General features: G+C 38.8%; 1 protein-coding gene across 1 annotated transcript; it reads right to left on the minus strand.

Moving 5' to 3' along the window:
• Positions 1 to 9714: 9714 nt before the first annotated feature.
• Positions 9715 to 20104, minus strand: LOC122349358. The gene is made up of 16 exons (XM_043245370.1): positions 20068 to 20104; positions 19931 to 19966; positions 19234 to 19492; positions 18797 to 18936; positions 18323 to 18602; positions 18071 to 18233; positions 17644 to 17706; positions 17478 to 17574; positions 16489 to 16600; positions 12326 to 12499; positions 12098 to 12243; positions 11336 to 11615; positions 11099 to 11238; positions 10887 to 10966; positions 9905 to 10015; positions 9715 to 9765 (listed from the first exon to the last, which is right to left on the minus strand). The coding sequence occupies exons 1-16, from the start codon at positions 20102 to 20104 to the stop codon at positions 9715 to 9717; spliced, it is 2169 nt and encodes a 722-aa protein (XP_043101305.1).
• Positions 20105 to 20156: the final 52 nt, after the last annotated feature.

A 20156-nucleotide genomic window follows, 5' to 3' on the forward strand; every position in this document is an offset into this window, starting at 1 on the left:
GGGACATAGTGAATACATCACAAGGACCATGTGTAGGAACATGCATTTTTATAGTTTTTATTTATTTATCGGCATTTAGAATTTACTATCCAGTTCCAGCGGATGGAAAAAACTGTTCAGATATGCACACTTTTTAGTGTTTTCATAGTTTTTTTGCTTGCTTGACGTGACAGGATAGCAGCCCCACAAAAATACATCTAGTAACGTGCGACGATGGACTTACCTGCAGCAGCGACCGGAGCGGCATCTGATCCATTTGCCGAATTAATAACTGCTCTTCAGCAATCGCTGTCTGCCCGTAACCAAGCGAACGAAGCTAACGCTGCCCCACCACATAATTCACCCATTTCACTTTCACCGGCTTACTCCGGCAATCCTGGAAGTTGTAACAGCTTCCTCCTGCAATGCTCGCTCTACATAGAAGACAACGCCCATCACTTTTCCAACAAAATCTCTCTTAAAGTCACCTTTGTGGTTTCTCTCCTATCTGGACGAGCGTTACAGTGGGCAGTTGCGCTGTGGAATGCCAAAAATCCAGTTCTATCATTACTCTCAACTTTCGTCAATCACTTTAAGGAGGTGTTCAGAGTCGCTCTCAGTTCATGACAACCTCATTAATCTTCAGCAAGGCACCGCTAACATACATGAGTATACGCTACGTTTCACTAGTTCTTAAGCCCCAACTACACAAACAAATGGCTATCTACGACGATAACGTTAACCTTGAAACTTTTTATAAAAAAAGCATCTCTCAGCCCACCTATTAAGCCATTCTCTAGTTCTCCCTCCAGAGACTGTATGCTTATTCTTGATCCCAAGGAACCGATAATCACACATATCTACTGTCCATACCTACATATCCAAGGCTCACCATTGGGTGAGGGCAAAATTACCCACTGGACCTGAGAAGGTCCAGTGGGTAAGTAACGTTTTAAACATCCCTACCCTCATTACCACTCGCACGTCCTGTATGTGGCGTCATCGGGGCGCAACTACAAAAATATGCATACTATTTCTACATCGCTTACCACATCACACAATTTCTCCATTTGGCCTTTGGAATTGTCAGTCTGCTGTAAAAATGACTGACTTCATTACAGCTATCACTGTACATTCCAATCTAAGTATTTTGGCACTTACTGAAACCTGGATTAAACCAGAGGACACTGTCACCCCAGCTGCCCTCTCTGCTAACCATATCTTCACTCATTCCCCCTGCACTTCGGGGAGAGGTGGAGGTACTGGTCTGCGCATGTCAAAGAATTGGAAGCATGGCCTAATACAGACCCACAATACAAACTCCTCATTTGAATCACACGCCATTACTGTCACCCATCCTTTTAAAATTCACCTGATTGTTCTGTATCGCCCCCCAGGGCACCTCGGTAACTTCATTGATGACTTGGATGCTCTCTGCTTTTCCAGAGGATGGCACTCCTCTTGTACTGCTAGGAGATTTCAACATCCATGTTGATAAGAGTCAGGCCTGTGACTTCCACAGCCTGTTGGCGTCTTTCGATCTCAGCCGCGTCTCCACTACTACCACGCACAAATCAGGTAATCAGCTGGACCTTATTTACACTCGCAACTGCTCTGCTCATCGTGCTCAGGTAACACCACTGCACACATCTGACCACTTTCTGATTACTTTCACCCTAACCTCCTCCGACATAACACCAAACCCTCCGCTGGTCACTTTTCCAAACTCAGAGCTGCGGAAAGAAAATGGCGTAAATCCAAAGATCCATCTGATCTCTGTTTTTATCGGTCTCTTCTCTCCTCATTCTCTACTAATGTCTCCACTACTAATGTCTCCACTCCAATTAACTATTACCAGACCAAGATTAACAACACCTCTGACTCACGGAGCCTCTTTAAAACATTCTCTGCTCTTCTCTGCCCTCCAGTCCCCCCACCAACGTCATCCTTAACCTCAGATGATTTTGCTTGGTTCTTCACTAACAAAACCACTAAAATCAGCAACCAATTCCCTGCAGCTCCTCGCCTTACACACATCAAACCGCAGCACCCCAACACATTTTCCACTTTCTCGCTCCTCTCTGAAACAGAGGTGTCAAAAATCGTCCTTACCACGCATGCGACAACCTGCCCTTTAGATCCCATCCCTACTAACATCCTTCAGGCTATCGCTCCCTCCGTCCTCCCTGCACTCACCCACATTATCAACAACTCTATTCACACTGGTACATTTCCCTCAGCTTTTAAGGAGGCTCGTGTTGCCCCTCTCCTTAAAAAACCCACACTTGACCCTGCACTTATTGATAATTACAGACCCGTGTCTCTCCTCCCATTCATGGCTAAGACACTAGAGCGTGTTGTTTTTAACCAACTCTCCTCCCATCTCTCACAAAACAATCTCCTGGACAGCAACCAATCAGGTTTCAAAAGGGGCCACTCTACAGAAACAGCACTTCTATCAGTCATTGAGGCACTGAGACGGTCAAGAGCAGAATCAAAATCTTCAGCGCTTATCCTGTTGGACCTGTCTGCTGCTTTTGACTCCTATCAACCCTCAGGCAGATGGGTGTCTCTGGAACAGCCCTTCGGTGGTTTGAGTCCTACCACTCTGGTAGGTCATTCAGGGTATCATGGAGGGGCGAGGTCTCGGAGTCTCATCATCTCACTACTGGAGTGCCTCAGGGCTCAGTACTTGGGCCACTGCTTTTTTCTATCTATATGACATCACTGGGTTCTGTCATTCTGAAACATGGCTTCTCATATCACTGCTATGCTGACGACACTCAACTCCATCTCTCCTTTCAACCAGATGATCCCACTGTTTCTGCACGTATTTCTGCGTGCCTAAACATTTCTGTCTGGATGAAGGATCATCACCTGCAGCTGAACCTCGCAAAAACAGAGCTCCTCGTTTTCTCGGCCGACCCCACCATACAACACAACCTATCCATTCAGCTAGGCTTGGCTACTATATCCTCGTCTAGGTCAGCTAGGAATCTTGGAGTGATCATTGACGACCAGCTACCTTTCACAGAGCACATTTCGAAAACTGCTCAATCTTGTAGGTTTGTGTTGTACAACATCAGGAAAATCAGACCGTACTTATCAGAACATGCTACACAGATCCTCGTCCAGGCACTAGTCCCGAGTAGGCTTGATTACTGCAACGCCCTCCTTGCTGGCCTCCCAGCCTCTACAACCAGACCTCTTCAGATGGTCCAGAATGCAGCGGCAAGGGTGGTCTTTAACGAACCAAGGAGGGCCCACGTCACACCCTCTTCATTGGTTTACACTGGCTTCCTATAGCTGCCCGCATCAAATTCAAATCCCTGATGCTGGCCTACAGGACAATCACAGACTCTGCTCCCTTGTACTTACACTCACTAATTAAATCATATCTTCCCTCCAGGTGCCTACGCTCTGCAAACGAAAGGCGTCTTGCAGTGCCATCGCAAAAAGGTGCAAAATCATTCTTGCGCACCTTTACCTGGTCTGTTCCTCGCTGGTGGAACGATCTGCCCATTGCCACATGGGCAGCAGAGTCACTAGCAATCTTTAAAAACCAACTCAAAACTCATCTTTTTTGTTTACACTTGACCCAGCATCGCTAGCACTTTCTTCTTCTTCTCCTGCTCTTTCCTATCTTGTTCTTTCCTATCCTTTCCTTTAAAAAAAAAAAAAAAAAAAAAGCCTCGTGTCTGCATTAGGTAAGCCAAGACCCCACTCAGAGCAGTTATGCACTGCTGCCCTTTTGTTGATATAAATTGCTTCTATTGCCTACCTCATTTGTACGTCGCTTTGGATAAAAGCGTCTGCTTAATGTAAATGTAACAATCATCTGAATACTAATCACCATCACCTGCACCAGCAATCACCAGCACACAACTTATACTCACCGCAGTCACTTCCTCTTCGGCTAGTATTGAAGTTACATGGACACTCGTTTCTGGCTCCTCTCCTGTGTTCTGCTGATTCCCTTGTGTTAAGTGTTAAGTGGCACTTTTAAACTATAAGGTCATGAGAATCATAACAGGACTTGGTGTCATGAACTAAGAAATCAAAATTCCCTTCATCTTTTGACATTTTGCTTAACCCCGCCGACTGATTCTACAAGTCTGTTTAGACCCGCCCATTGATTCTACATCACTGTCTGTTTAGCTCCGCCCACCTATGCAACGCTGTAATGTGAAGTAGCAGGCTGTGGAAAAAAGGACTTTGCCTCACCTTCCTTCTGATCCTAATGTTAGTAAAAAGTGAGTGGTTGAACTTTATTTTTAAATAGAAATTAATAAGAACTTTGTTTGCTTAATTTTAGGGCCGATTTGTTTACAAACATTGTACTCTTCTACATTATACTGTACAGTGCTTTGATGCAACCTGTGTTGTTAAAAGCGCTATATAAATAAAAATAATAAATAAATAAAAATACAAACAAAACACAGTTTGACGCATGATTTTCATAAAGATTGAAATTAAGAAATGATGCTGTGTGAGAGTAATGTCGCGACACAGAAGAGCAAGTAACTGTTTTTAAAGATCAGCTAATGTGTACTGTATATTTTATGAGTTTTGACCTAAATCACAGCAGCGTCCATCTGTGAAGGACATACACACTTATTAGCCAATCATAGGAGTGGGCGTTGACTTCTGAGTCTGCAATCTGTCACATCTGTTCAAACAGAGCATTCGGTCGAGGAGGTTAGAAACTGGACCGAAAATCTGGAGAACATTGAGTGGACCTCGGAGAACTGTACAAAATAAGAATGTTCTAATGTTTTGGTCTAGTTTCTCTGAAACAAATATGGGTCCCTCTGAAAATGATGTGTCTTGCGCCACCTGGTGGACAAAGGTTGTGATTTTAATGAAGAGAAGAAGCAGGAGACGAAGTGATGATAAAAATGATTTACTGAACAGTCTCAGACTTATAACCCATAAACATTAACGTTCCCTCATATCTTTATTCATAACAGACACAAGGCGGAAGGACAATGGAATATTATTTAAAAACAAGAATAATACACAGTAATATAAAAGAGATACAGGAAACAATTGAATTGGTATATCTCCTTTTATCTTCTGTGATTGGTTACTGTACAGAACTCGCATTCAGGAACGTGAATATATTTAATATAGGAAACTCATACTGGTTTCATTTGGTTAAAATTAAATGGATTACTCCTAAGCATTTTTTAAATGTTGCTATATATGCATAAAAATGCATAGAAAAGTGGGGATTGTTGGGATTTGAAATCAATAGTGCTAAAGCGGTTACATTAAACCCCAATCTATAAGATCTCACTAATTGGATCCGGGTCCAGCGAGTTAAGATAATTTGATGAGAGACTGTGAATATATCTGTTCTGTTTAATGCAGTTGAGACGCTGTGTTTTTCTCAGCTGTATTCTTCTTCTGTAAATGTTAGAAACTCATGCAAATATACCCATTTTGCTGTCAAGCTTTAAAATGTCATTTAAATGTGACGCACATCTATGTGCAGCAACTGTACATCAAATGTAATCTGGCTTGATACAGCTCACATGATTACTAGCTCAAATAAGTTCATGTAAAGGTCTATTCTTCTTACACCAGTAAAAATGAATCTTTTCTATTTAACACAATGCATTAAATGCTTTTGAGGTAAGAAGGCGCTGTAGACCTCCTTCAGATCAGTTCTGTGATTCTGTCCATCTCTTTAATACATAAATGTGTGGTTTTTTTTTTTGTTTTTTTGTATAATGTGATTCTTTCACTGGTCTTTACAGATTTCAATTTATAAATCCGTTGTTAATAATCAAAGCATGCTAATTCATTCAAATTGTGAATATCATAGAATTAAAGGTTTACCACATGCGCAATTAACAAAATATTTCCCAAATCCTTTGTTTTATGTTTTAACTCATATAATGAGATGCTGTTTGAGTTTGTGGAGTAAGTTAAACCGTGTCATTCATTCAGACACTAATAGAGATTTGATTCATTTGTACAGCCTTGCTTTTGATAAATCTATCCCAAATTTAGAAAATTGCATGACATTTCATGTATGTTACATTTGAATTCAACACATTTTTCAAAACCTTCATAAAAATACGCCTGCTTCATTTGTCATTTAAAACCCAGTGTGAATGGCAAGATTCAAATGAATTTCAGAGGCTTTTTAAATGTGTTCTTGTGAATCGGAACTAGTGATGGGTTGTTCTTGAACGTTTTGAACGAATCTTTAATGCGAGTCGTCTTGAAGACTGATTTGTTCATTGGCACATGCGCCGTATCCTATAGGTTCTGTACTGGAGTCGGTTCACCTGTTTGGAGTCATTTCCATTTTGAGTCGTTCGTTCATCAACACTATAAGCTTTAAAGGTCACCGTATGGTCGAATCTGAAATAAGTGAGCTCTAGAGGTTATGTAACTACCGTGATATACGTTTCAGAAAGCTCAATCAGTTGCACAATAAAGTAGCTTTTTCAAGCATTGTTGTGTACTTCTGTCACATCTAGTCACCACCTTCAGTCATCACCTGGGTACTTTAATCAGTCAACAATATGTATCCAATTACACATGATTATATATAAACCGTCTTTTGTTTTAGACACACACACACACACACACACACACACACACACACACACACACACACAGTCATTATTTCATAAACGACACCCACAACAACAAAAAACGATACTTTATTGAACCTTTTCTGATAAGAAGGGTGCAACCTTCATTTTTAATGTTCGTTTCAGTCCAGCAGACTTTTTATTGTCATTGGTTTTTGTCAGACAGCAGGTATATGATCATATTTCTAATTCCAGGCTGTATTACGTCGATTCTGGCACCCAACATCACAACAAGATGATATTTCATGCTCCACATGTAGCTAAATCTGTGCTGTTTTGAATGGGCCGCTTCTAGTCTTCTCTTTGTTTTGCATTCAGCTAGCGCCGCGACGTAATTGTGACGTCGTTACATTTGATTGGCCTGGTCATGCGTCACTCAGAAAAAACAGGCCAATCAGGAGAGAGGCTCAACGGGAGATATAACATATCTTGCTAAAATAAACTAAATGACTGGAAAAAGATTTGTTAATTTTTGCGTTTTGAGTCGATAAAATGATCCGAACTTCTCATCACAAAATCACAAAAATTCCTTACTTACAAATTTGTTTCTCCCGCAAGCTGTTAACCATTGTGTCCTTGAGAACAAATGAATCGGATGATTCATCAGAATGATTCAAAAGTTTTTGAGTGAAACAGCCTGAAAGTATTGACTAAATTAATTGATATAAAGGCCAAGTACATTATGTAAATGCAACGTAAAACTAGGAGCCATTCCATTGGAGTAGGAGTTTTTCTTGTTTTTCTAACGAAGATGAGTCCAGAAATAGATCATTTACATACACAAATGAGCAATGTTGTTTTGTGAAGCAAATAAAAGAAACCAAGAGAAACGATTCTAAAGATCCAGTGACAAATGGAAAGCACCAATTTATTTTATTTGGTCCTTGCATTATCGGTGTTCAGGCCCTAAAAGACTATGTAAAAACACAAAATAACAATATTTGTGCAGAAAGGAACAGTATTTCATTATAAATGACATGAAACTGATCTAGAATATTTGGTTTTTTTTGGGGGCCAGATATCTTGCTGTAAATCCACAGAAGATGACAAGATGCTTCTAAACTAAACCAGAAACTACAGCATCTCTAAACAAAGAGGAAGATTATAGAAAACTCCCACTGAAAGCAGTTAAGACTTGTGTGAATCAGGTAAAACAGCAGATACGTTAAAGTTCACATTACCCAGTGAGATCCACAGACTCCTGTAGAGCTGCTTCATGGTTCTGTAAAGGCATCTGTGTTCCTCTCCGGATGAAGAGCGTGACTGAGATCAGTTTTATGGAGGATGTTGGGTTTAAATGTACGTCACATGACCCCCAAACCCCGACCCCTCTCCATCTTCCTCTCATGTTTTCTTAATGCTCTATAGTTTCTAAATAATTCAGTGTTCTGTATTTTAGAATTAACGTGGGAAAGAATACCTTTGTGTGTTTATGCAGCTCTGTCTACCATGTTTACATTTGCATGATCTGGTCAAGGATGTTTTCTTTGGATTTAGTGATACCTGTCCATTCAGCCATAATGTATGGGGAAAAGGACTTTTATAGTTGTGTTACTGTTAGATATTTAAGTGTATAACAGATGGCAAATACAAGGTTATGGTCATGGTTTGTTTAAGATTTCATGAATGTGTTTATTAAGCACTCACGATAGAGAAATGCACATAACCTTTATTTAGATTTTTATTCAGAAAATTTTAATCGAACAAATATTGGTAAATCTAGGCAGGAATAACAGATTTTTCACACCATCATAATCATCATCCTGATGACACATTTAATCAATTCAGAATCAACTCTCTTTTGACAGACAATATCTTTATTTATAATTTGAGGTTTTGTAGACTGTGTACATTTGAAAGAAACTATTTTAACATTAAATTAAAATTTGAAATCGATTTTACATTCAGAATTTAAAAAGTATATAAATCACACACAACTTTCCAAACTCTAGGATTTATTGTGCAACAGGCATTGAAAAAAAACCTATTAAATAAACTAATAAAATGTAATTATCTAAAAAAGAAATAATAATCTTAGTTTTACTACCTAATATTTTATGTCAGCTTAAATATGGAGAGGAGAGGCTTTACATTGATAAGTAGTTATGAAAAAACCTTCCAGGATATCACGGTACTTTAACACAACCTGTAAATGAACACATTTTTATTGCATCACATTCTTTTTATAATCATAAACCGTTATTTTACAGAAAACACTTACTTTTTAGGGGCGCTACTCTTCTGATTTCCCCCCATTCAGGGCTTCGAAACCAACTCAGAGTCACGTTTGTGAGTCCTCTGTCAGACAGAGCAGATCCCAGCTGAAAAAAAACACATCAATACTGACGTGATTTAAACCAGAACATTTCAATACACTTAAGTCTCCCTCCCTTTCAAGTAAGTGTGATAAATGACTTCAATCATAGTTCACCCAAAAAGTGTCAATGGTCCATTTGAGACATAGGGTGCGCTAATGCGTCAGGAGGTAAAAAAAAAAAGCAACTATAAAAATACTGTTTCAGTTTCTTGCACAGACGGATCATTTCAGACTATAAACATCAATCTATCATCACTAGACACTGCATGTTTTTTTTATTTTCATTATATGACTGACAGACTGCAGCGACCGAGTTCAAAAATTTTGTTTGTTTGACTGAAGAAACAAAATCACCTACATCTTGGATACTCTGGGGATAAGAAGATAAACATTTTATATTTTCATTTTTAGGTGAACTATTCCTTTAAGTATTAACTCTCAAACAATGGTGTAAATTTTGTCTGTGGCCGAAATTTTTGAAAGGGACACCAAAACTGCAGCTAAAATTGTATTTGTAAGAATAGATATACACAGAGAACACAATTAGACAACTATTAGTGTAGAGCCGCTGCCAGATTAGTAAATAATTACGGACAGCAATTGGGTGGGTTTTGTTGTAAAAACCTGGTAATCCCAGTAGAAGGGAATCGTGGATCTCTCTTCGAGAGACCAATCTACTTCAAGTACATCTAAACGAGCCAACTGAAGATTGAAGCTGCCGCTGATTACAGAGCGAGTATAAATGAGCAGCGGGTGCAGCGCATATTCAGGTTTCTGCTGAGGAGCAGAGTTAGTGACCCGGCCCCTTCAGCGGCGGTACAGCACCATGACGAAGGCACGTGACTTTTCCGTTACCTTCTTCAGGGAACGAGGGTTACATACGTAACCGGGATGTTCCCTTTCAGTCGGTCATACCGAGTCACGTCGGATGAGCGACGAATTGGGATCCCCACCAAAACACCATGGACGCTGCCACCATATACCCCCTGGCTGTTACCTTGGCAGCTCCACTGGCTGTGGAGCGCCGGTGGAAGGGGTCCCCCTCGGTGGAGAGTTCCTCACCGTAGTGATAATAGATATGATGAGGGAACATTTCAAAAGAAACGGCCTACAGTGTTTTGACCACATGAATTTGAGAATTGTCAATTTTTTTGTATTAAGTCTGATGTAGTTGAACTCTATAATTGCTTGCAAGCTCCAAGCAATGAAGAATTTTACTTCTTCGGTTTCTGGTTCAGTAATTTGTCCCCATAAATATACGCTTTGTGTATGTAATTCTGAATGCAAACATTTCATTGCCACTGGCTGCACTACAGTTTTTTAACTGTATCCAATCCTCAGTTTAGAATTCAATAAGCTCGATATATTTACCAAGTGATTAATTTGAACATTTTCTAACAGTCAACGAAGAATAATTGTACATCCCACTAATGTGTGCGTTCATGATAATTTAACAGTTTAAGATGTTCTCCGGCAATTTGGAACAGCTTTATTTATTTATTTTTTGTCTCAGGGTAGTGCAGCCTGATTGTGGCAACCCACTCGACGCAGGAAAACAACCTTCACTGAGCGCTGAACTCCAACACCCTCTCGTAGATCATCTTGGGATCAAAACGGTCACGCTCGGCTCCAAAGCAAAAAGCTAAATATGCTCTGCACCCGCTGCTCATTTATACTCGTGCTGTAATCAGTCAATGACCGACTGAAAGGGAACGTAATTTTTGCTAACACAGCATCTCATTTCATCTGACATTTAAGCAAATAAAATAGCCTTGACATCCTTACTAAATGGAGTTCCACAACTATCGACTTTCACCAGACTTTTTGTCTTGTTTTAAATCAAATTTTTTTGGGGAAAGCTACATATACTGTGTGTGTTTGTGTGTGTGAGCATATTCCTGTTGTTGTGTGTGTGCATTCTATCCATTTATTGGTTATACAGAGTACATATTCTGTCTTTCTCTTACCTGCATAATTACATTTTCTTTCATTTTTGGGTCTGTCAAATCAGCTCTGGAGTTAAACATCATTTTTACAACCGATCTTTTTAAAATGGGACCTAGGAATAAACATTTATGCATTGAAACACCCATATAAGTACAAAAAGAAAGATTATTAGTTGAGCCTGAATTCAGGCACAACTATTAATACAAGTTTAACTTATGAACCAGATAGTGCGGACACAGTATACCTTTTCCGAAAACCTCCACCTCACACAGAGTGAGTATCTTCATGTCTCCAGGAATGATCAGATTCACGTAACGTCCCTCCATCCCGTTACATGAGAAGCTGTAGGACTCACCTGCTGGAATAGCAGCAATAACAGCACATCTACAGACAGAGAGAGAAACAGACGCAGTTTATATGCATATTTCATGTACACATTTGTGCTCGATGTTTCACGCTTCTTCAGTCTCAAGTTTCTCACATGGGATTGTTGTTACCGTCGTTGTCCAAAGAGCTTCCAATACGAATCTCTGTGTTGTTGATTTGTTCTGGACAGCAGTCGTTTCTGTTAGTGACGACAACTCTACTAATTTGATACATGTTTTTCAGATCCACCCTCCACCATGGGTTAGACTGATTAAGGGTTGAGGAGCATCCTGGATAAAACAGCTGGAGACCTCGATTACCGTCAATAGCCTTTTGAGCGAACCAGTTCCCAGATGTCGATGACTGTAGAGCAGTTCCTTTCGATGCCCAATTTCCTAGAAAACATGTAAAGAAAACAGTATTAAAAACTACTTAGCTTACTAGTAGGGTACTTTTGGGGGTTATTTTTTCATTTTAGTTTTGGGTTTAACAGCTGCCACGTTTTGCTCTGTAAATCGTTTGCTGTTCACCGCGACTAGTTTAGATCGCACAAGTTTGACTGAAATGCTTGCATCGAAACATTTTGCATTCTACCTGCTAAAACTGTGCTAGAAGTTCACTTTTGTGAAGAAAGCCTGCTCTAGGAAGCGCTTCAGCTGTGTTTGTGAACGTGTGCAAATGAAATATGCATTTTGATATTCGGGGGAATGGTCATAGGGTGACAGCACATGCCATTTTTCCAGAACGTATCCTGGTCAGGATTTCTATAAAATCTTGTTTTGGGTGTGTTGGTTCCATAGTGACTCTGATAAACCAAAGAGAAGCACAAGATGGCACTTCCCACATTGAAAAGTGCTCTAGGTTTGCGATGGCTTACCACGCAAAAACCGTGAGACTTCGAGCTCACAGAGAGTAAGAATCTGCTGATCTCCAGGAATATGAACGATCACGTAACGTCCCACCAGCCCACCGCAGGAGAAGCTGGCCGTGTCTCCAGAAGGAATAGTAGAGATGACAGCACATCTACGGAGAGAAAGATCATCTGTTACCTGGTTCTGTTCCCGGTTGTTGATAAGGATGAAAGAAACTTCAAAGAAATCCCCACATGGTGTTGCTGTAAACATTGTCAGAGAAGTTCCCGACACGAATAACCGCCCCGTTTATCCTCTGATAAGAGTTGACGTCATCTCTGTTAGTGATGGCCACCTTCTTCACCTGGTATTCATTCAGCAGATCCACTCTATACCACGGGTCGGTCTCTGAGCTGGTCTGTGAACAGCTGTCACGTAAACCATCAACACCATATCTAGAAATCCAGTTCTCGGATTGCGTTGACTGGCTTGAAGGGCGTCCTAGAGCTGCATTCTCTGGAAAAACTAGTTCAAATTCAAGGATTGAAGTCAATTAATTTTATTCAGTTCTTTATGGGGCACCATATCAGATTTAAAGTCCTTCAAAAGCATTTTACTGGATTCTTTATTCATTATCATAATTTTCAATGAAACACTTTTTACATTTTAATCATGAAACTAGATTTTTCTTAGCTTGAAACCGGGCCTTTATGAACTTCATTTGTCTTTCTGATCAGACTAAACTAAAGGTTTAATTGTATATTTTGTAAATGCATTCTTAATTTTTGTTTTTTTTCTCTGTAAAACTCATTTACAGTGGACCAAACAAAACAGAGATTCTTACCATCTGTTCCATTTGTCCTTTCTTGAATTGATAAAAACCCTGTGTAAATAAAAAAAGATTCAAATTAATTTGAGAGATCATTTAAATGTTATGACCATTTCAGTGACACTGAACATCACTTGGTCTACTGAAGTTATACAAAAGATTCTGTGAGGGGGAAAAAAAAAGATCATCAAATCATTTACATACACAAATGAGCAACGATTCAACACTAAATTTGTTTTGTAAAGCAAATGAAAGAAACTAAGAGATAATATTCCAGAGATCGACAAATGTTGCAAAATCTGTATACTGCATACTGTAGAAAGCAAATCATCGTTAAAAGAAAAATTTTTTTAACAAAACAAAAAGAAATTTATATAATATGCAAAATCTCTCTCTCTCTCTCTCTCTCTCTCTCTCTCTCTCTCTCTCTCTCTCTCTCTCTCTCTCTCTCTCTCTCTCTATATATATATATATATATATATATATATATATATATATATATATATATATATATATATATATATATAATTATTTTATTTTTTTCTAGCTTCATTATAAATTTTCAAGGTCTGAAATATTCTGATATAGTGCAAACTAAACCAGAAATAGCAATATAATCAAACAAAGGAAAAAACTGTGTTAATGTTAGTGTGACTCTATAGTAGATATATGCATGTTGTAATGTTACCCAGTAAGATCCACAGACTTGCAGACCTTCTTCATGACTGATTAAAGGTGCTGTCTTTCTCTTAGGATGGAGACTTTGTGGGGGGTTTTTATGGAGAACAGCAGATTTAAATGTACATCACATGATCAGCCTCATCTGTCCTCCCCTCCGTCTCTATCACTCACTTCTTTCATTCTGTCTTACATTTTTAAGATCATTTAACACAGTTAAGTACTTTTATTTTCCAGATGATCTAAAATGTTTGTCGTAAATTTAAATGTACAATGTTAAAGTAAAATGTGCAATGGATATATATGGATATTATAGTATAATGTACATTTTCATACAGAAAACAATTTTCAACATCAGTCTGCAAAAACCTAAACACACACACACACACACGGTTGAGTTCCAGTGTTATGATACAGTGCAGTATGTTCCCTTTGGCGGTGAGCAAATATATATTTTTTCAGTGTATATAACGATATTTGTCCATGCAGAATTTCTGTACAGTGAATGTACACAGCCTTTCAGTTTTGTGTACTGTTAGAGTTTTCAACAGTTTATGAAGGAATGAAAATACGCTGGTGTTTTGCTAGTGGTTAAATCAAATCTAAAATCTAACCGATTTAATTTGAGAAATTTACCATTTTCATTTTGAATATATTTGTAGAATTACAAATATAGCTAAATCCAGGGCAGCATCATTTGTTTCACAAACAAATGACTAAAGGAAGCAAACAAAGCACTAAAGCACTAAAATCATCAAAGCACTAAAACTAGCTATATCTGTGAAACGTTAGGAGTAGTGAAAATGAATCATTAGTCACCAAGACAGACTCATACTCTATTCTAAAGTTGATGTTGCTGGAAATCTGCCCTGCAATATAAATATTTCAGAAACATTTGACAATGAGCTCTCTTTTGTGTTTGCATTTTTGCGTTTCCCTTTACACTGGTGTTATTCCTGTAGTATTTAACCAGGTTTTTATAACTCTTACTGCAGTGGTTTGAGTCTTACCTCTCAGATCCTTCAAGGTATCTTGGAGAGCTGCTCAAGTTTCAGCTTCTAGCTACAGGTGTGCCTCAGAGCTCAGTCCTCGGACCGCTTCTCTTCTCTGTTGTTATAAATGATGAACTGCCTGACCCCAGCAAATACCTGATACACATCTCTAATAATACAGGCTAATCCATATATTTGCTCTTACCACTTGTATAGACAAACCATCTATAGAAGGACCATCACCTTCATCTCAGCATCTTACACACGCTAAAACTTTAATCTGAGTAGTACATTAATTTGAGTGGTGACGGAGACTATGTGAGTGGCTTGCTGGAGCGCAGGAGATGCATAAACATGATTTTGACCCTTTAGAAACTTTAAATTAATCGCTGCGCTGCTGATTGTGGTTTCGAGTAACGATAAATTTGCAATTTTGGGGAACATGAGAATGGGCAGTAATCCAAGACAACTAAAACCAAATATTTTAATCCATTTTAATCTACCAAATCAACCAGAGAGCAGTTATCAGGATTAGAGGATCTGGCATCTTTCATGTCATTTAAAATGTATTAAGCAAGGTACGACGAACAGGCCCCTGCTCTGCTTTAGACTTGTGTGCCCTCTAAAACCATCTTAGATTCTGCATGTTGTTGCGTCATCTCAAAGAGGCACAATCACATTCACACAACAGTTCCCTCCAGATAGAATGAACTGCCCTGACCAGCTATCTTCAAGAAATGGCTAAAAGCACATATCTTCTGTCTTTACTTGACCATCTGACTCTAGCACGCTAAGTAACTAACTTGCACTGACTGATCTTAAAATGATCTCGTGTGATCGTAAAATGATCTTAAAATGGTCTTGTGTGACTTTATAGAATTTTTTTGTCCAAATTTACAATACAATGCAATACAATGCAAATTTTATTTATATAGCACAATTTAAAACAAAGCGCTTTACAACAATTAACAAAAATAATGCTTGAAAAGTCATAGAATATACACAAGCTGTAAAAGGGTAGCGTCCTAAGAACAATTTCAAAGTTGATACAAGAGTAAAAAAAAATCAAATGCCAGCGAGATAAAGTGGGTTTTTAGAGTGGATTTGAAAACAAACAAGGTTGGGGCATTTCTGATGTGGAAACTATAACCACACTTTTGGGCCAACAACAAAAAAAAAAGGCACAATCACCTTGTTTTGGAACATACAGGAAGTCTGAGTTCATAGATATCTTGAGACGGTATGAGGCTGTAACAGTTCAGGACAGTGGGGATTGTGAAGAGATTAAAACAAATTGTGGAATTTTCAAATCAACTTTGTACTTTACTGGAAGCCAATGAAGTGAGATTAAAATCGGTGTAATATTCTCATATCTACACTTTCCAGTAAGACGTCGAGCTGCTGCATTCTGGACTAACTGCAGACAAGAAACACAGGACTCAGGGATGCCAGCATACAGAGAATTACAGTAGTCAAGCCTAGACTTAACAAATGTGTGTATTGCGGTTTAAAGCTTCTTTAATGATGGAAAAGACTATGATTAGAAGCCGTATATGATAAAAACTGGACTTAACAATGGTACTTTACTGCTTGTCAAATGTGAGACTGTTGTCAAACCAAACAAGTTTCTGACACAAGTGGGGCTGTATGGTGACCGAGATGAAGTTTCAAAATCGTGTACACTCTTGCCATTGGGACAAAACTAATTTAATTCTGTTTTATTCTCATTGAGGCATAAAAAATGTCACAAGCCAAAGTTTAAATTCTTCTAGGCAATCCAAAATGGGCTTAATGGGATGCTTATTATCATGCTTCAAGGGAATGTAGATTTGAGTGTCATCGGACCCCACTTGTTAAAGATAAACCCAAGCATATAAAGTGAGAACAATACTGGACCTAGAATCGATCCTTGAGGTACAACAGATGCCCAATGTCGATGACATGACTCCTTGTTCGAAAGATATGAACAAAACTGGTGTAATACTGTGCCCCGTAAGCCTCAAGGACCAGATCAAAGCCAGAGTTAAAGTCTAACAAAAGCAGAGCCGCAGAGTTCATATATAGAACTGTGAGACGAAGTTGACCTGAGCCAATATTTTTGATAAAAAAAGCCAAATTTAAAATAGTTTTTTTTTCTTTTTTAAGATGTGGTCACACTATGGTGAGTTTGAAGTCATGGGGCACAGTCCCAGCTTGGAGGCATTCGTGGATAATATCAGGACAAACAGTTTCAATAACTGTGGGTTTCAGACAGTTTAACAGGCTCAAAAAGATAATAAGTACTGTAGCACCAGAGTATGGAACATCAACCTAATCATATGTTGACACTAACACAGCAGATTGTGCTAATGATCTGAGAATATTATATTATATTATATGTTAAAATAATTAGCAAAATTCTCGCACAGGAAGACATCTCAGAAAAAATGTTGACATGGACTGCAGCCTCAGTAGTGGAAAATAACTCCATATCTACACTTTGCAGCCTCAGCAGCTTGCTGAAAAGCAGAGAGAGCATTTGTGATTCATAGATTTCACATCTGAAAGAGACACGTATGTGTCTTATGTGAATCGCACATATATACGCATATCAGAGAAACAATCGTAACATCAAAATTAGGATGGTTTCTGCTCAACGTTTTATAAATGAGGCCCCATTAAAATTCAGTTTCAGAGATCAGTTCTTTCAGGTTTCATGTACAGCTTTATTGTGATCAGTGAGGAAGGTTTCCCCATCATCATCATCATCATCATCGTCGTCATCATCACTTTCTTACCACACACTGAGCTGTAAATAAAACAGTTTATTACTTCATAAAACAACATTTTCCATTCTGTCAAATATATTATTCAATTTATTAACACCAAAATCAAGTCTCTTGTCACTGTTTGTATGAACACACTCACTGGGTGCATCTTCTTTCCACATCACAACTTTTTCGGGCGGTTGAGTCCACTGCAGCGTCACGCCAGAAACCCCTTGTTTCGCCAGAGCAGACCGAAGCTGAAATAAAAGCAGGTCTCGCCATCTGTGTGATTTGATTTCAGATTTCTGCATGTTTCCTTCTCTCACCTGGGACAGGAGCTGGACTCTCATCTCAGGGTCAGACAGACTAGAACTGGACTTCAGTTTCATCTTCACAAAGGTCTTCTTATAAGAAATTTCTAAAAGGGCACACAAGGGTGAACATGGGGGGATGGAGGGGGGTGGGCGCTAAATGCAGATATTAAAAACATAAAATGCATTTGTGTAACGTCTATGGACATTTTTTATGTTTTCTTCCTTCACTGCTGTGTGAACTAGTTTTCTCCCCATGAAGATATTACATGCAGTTTCAGCAAAAGGTTATGATTTAGTGTCAAACGCAAATGAATTTTACTCTGCAAATTACTGAAAGGTAAGTGTATGCGACTGTAAAATGTTTTTTATTTTACATATAAATTGCTATATATTAATGATTGAGAATTGGTTAATAGTTTCACAATAGTTTTCAAAACACTAAACCTGCTTGTTTGCTCTCACCTTCTCCATAGACCTCCACCTCACAAAGAGCAAGGATCTTTGAATCTCCAGGAATGAACAGATTGATGTATTGACCCTCCATACCGTTACATGTGAAGGTGGAGGAAGCATCAGCTGGAATACTAGGAATCACAGCACATCTAAAGAGAGATGGAGAAAACCTCATTCAGACTTCATGTGTGTTTCAGGGGTTGTTTATGGATATGAAGTCACTGAAAGAGGATCTCACATGGGATTGTTGTTGCCGTTGTTCTCCAAAGAGTTTCCGATGGTAATCTCAGCTCCGTTTATTCGTTCTGAACAGCAGTCTAGTCTGTTTGTGACGACGACTCTATTAACTCTGTACACAGAGCCCAGATCAAGCCTCCACCATGGGTCAGTCTGAAAATTGGTTGAGGAACATGCTGACCACGGCTGCATGAAATTTGGATTTAAATCAATGGCCTGCTCAGCAATCCAGGTTCCATAGGTTGACGACTGCGTGACGGTTTTTCCTGTTGCCAAATTACCTGCAAGACGACAGTGTCAATAAAAGGTTTTCAGCATCAGCATATGTTATATTTAATAGTGTTTCAGAGGGTTTACATGAATCTAAGAATGCATTTGAACTGATCGAATCTTCAAGGGACATCTTTTCACTTATGCAACCATATCTACAGCACCTCAGAGGACAAGACCAGATTGCTAAGTAGCTTTGAATTACCAATCACGTAGACTACCACTTCACAGAGACTGAGAATCCTTAATTCTCCAGGAATGTCCACAATAACATAGCGTCCCTCCATCCCATTGCACGAGTAGTTGGAGGTAGTTCCCGCTGGAATAGAAGAAACTACAGCACATCTGGAGACAGATAGAACAAAAAAATCTATGTCATCGAATTTTGTAACATCACAAACGTTAACCACCTTGGCTATGACAACGTTGAGTGCCCGGACTATAGAAAAATGCCACCTGTGTGGAACCGAAGTAAAATTCAAGTTTGGGATTATTTATTTAAAAATGTGTTTTGGTTTTGAATGCTTTCCAAGGAAGCCTGATCTTTGTGAATTCTGTTGCAATAATCACAACGCTTGTGATTGATGTAATGATGACCAGCTGAATATAATCTGCATATGATAATATATCGGAGAGACTCACAATGGGTTGCTGAAAAGAGCTGTAGAATTGTTTCCGATCCGGATCTCCGCCCCGTTTATCCTCTCTTCACAGCAGCTCAGTCTGTTAGTGAGGGTCACTCTGTTCACCCTGTAGGTCTTCATCAGGTCCAGCTTCCACCACGGGTCGGTCTGTGACGTTGTATGAGAGCAGGTGGAGTTCGACCCATCCACAGCCTTCCAGGCATACCAGTCGGCATTATCTGATGACTGAATGGCTGTTCCCCACGCCGATACGTTTACTGGAATATGTTCAGTGAAAAACCTTATTTACAGTGACATTTATTTATGATTTTTGCTGTATCATTCAGAAAAAAAAAAGTTAAAATTATCCAAAATGACATTACAGATATTTTTACAGATACTTTTACAACACAGTATATTCACTTAGAAATGGGATTATCTGAAGGAATCAGTCTGGGTGATTTCAGCGTGTGTTATTTTGTGATTTCTCTTTGACTTGATGTAAAGAATGAACCAGAATTAAAAATTTTAGGCCCAGCTGTATTTCTATATGACTGATTTTTTTTTAAACCTGCTTTATTTTTTAAACTTTAAGTGCATTGTTATTTACATTTCATTTGTTCCATATTTATACCGTAGAGCCCAGAACATTACAGCAGCATTCATAAAAGATATAAAAGAGTTAATTCACAAAAATTTCTGAATTTAAATCCCACCTTCTATTTCTGCCTTTGTTCGAACCGAGAAAAACCCTTAAAAGGGAAAACACAGAATGATGCTCAGTATTTAATGAATTTAATTGTTTTTTTAATTATTATTTTATAGTAGATTAACACAGAAAATACACACTTACCCAGTAAAAACAAGAGACTCTTGTAGAAAGCTCTCATGTTGATTTCAGGTTGTTTTTTCTGCCTTCATTTGAGGGTGTTTGAATAAATG

The sequence above is a fragment of the Puntigrus tetrazona genome, chromosome 7, assembly GCF_018831695.1.
Source record: "Puntigrus tetrazona isolate hp1 chromosome 7, ASM1883169v1, whole genome shotgun sequence".
NCBI classification, from domain to species: domain Eukaryota; kingdom Metazoa; phylum Chordata; class Actinopteri; order Cypriniformes; family Cyprinidae; genus Puntigrus; species Puntigrus tetrazona.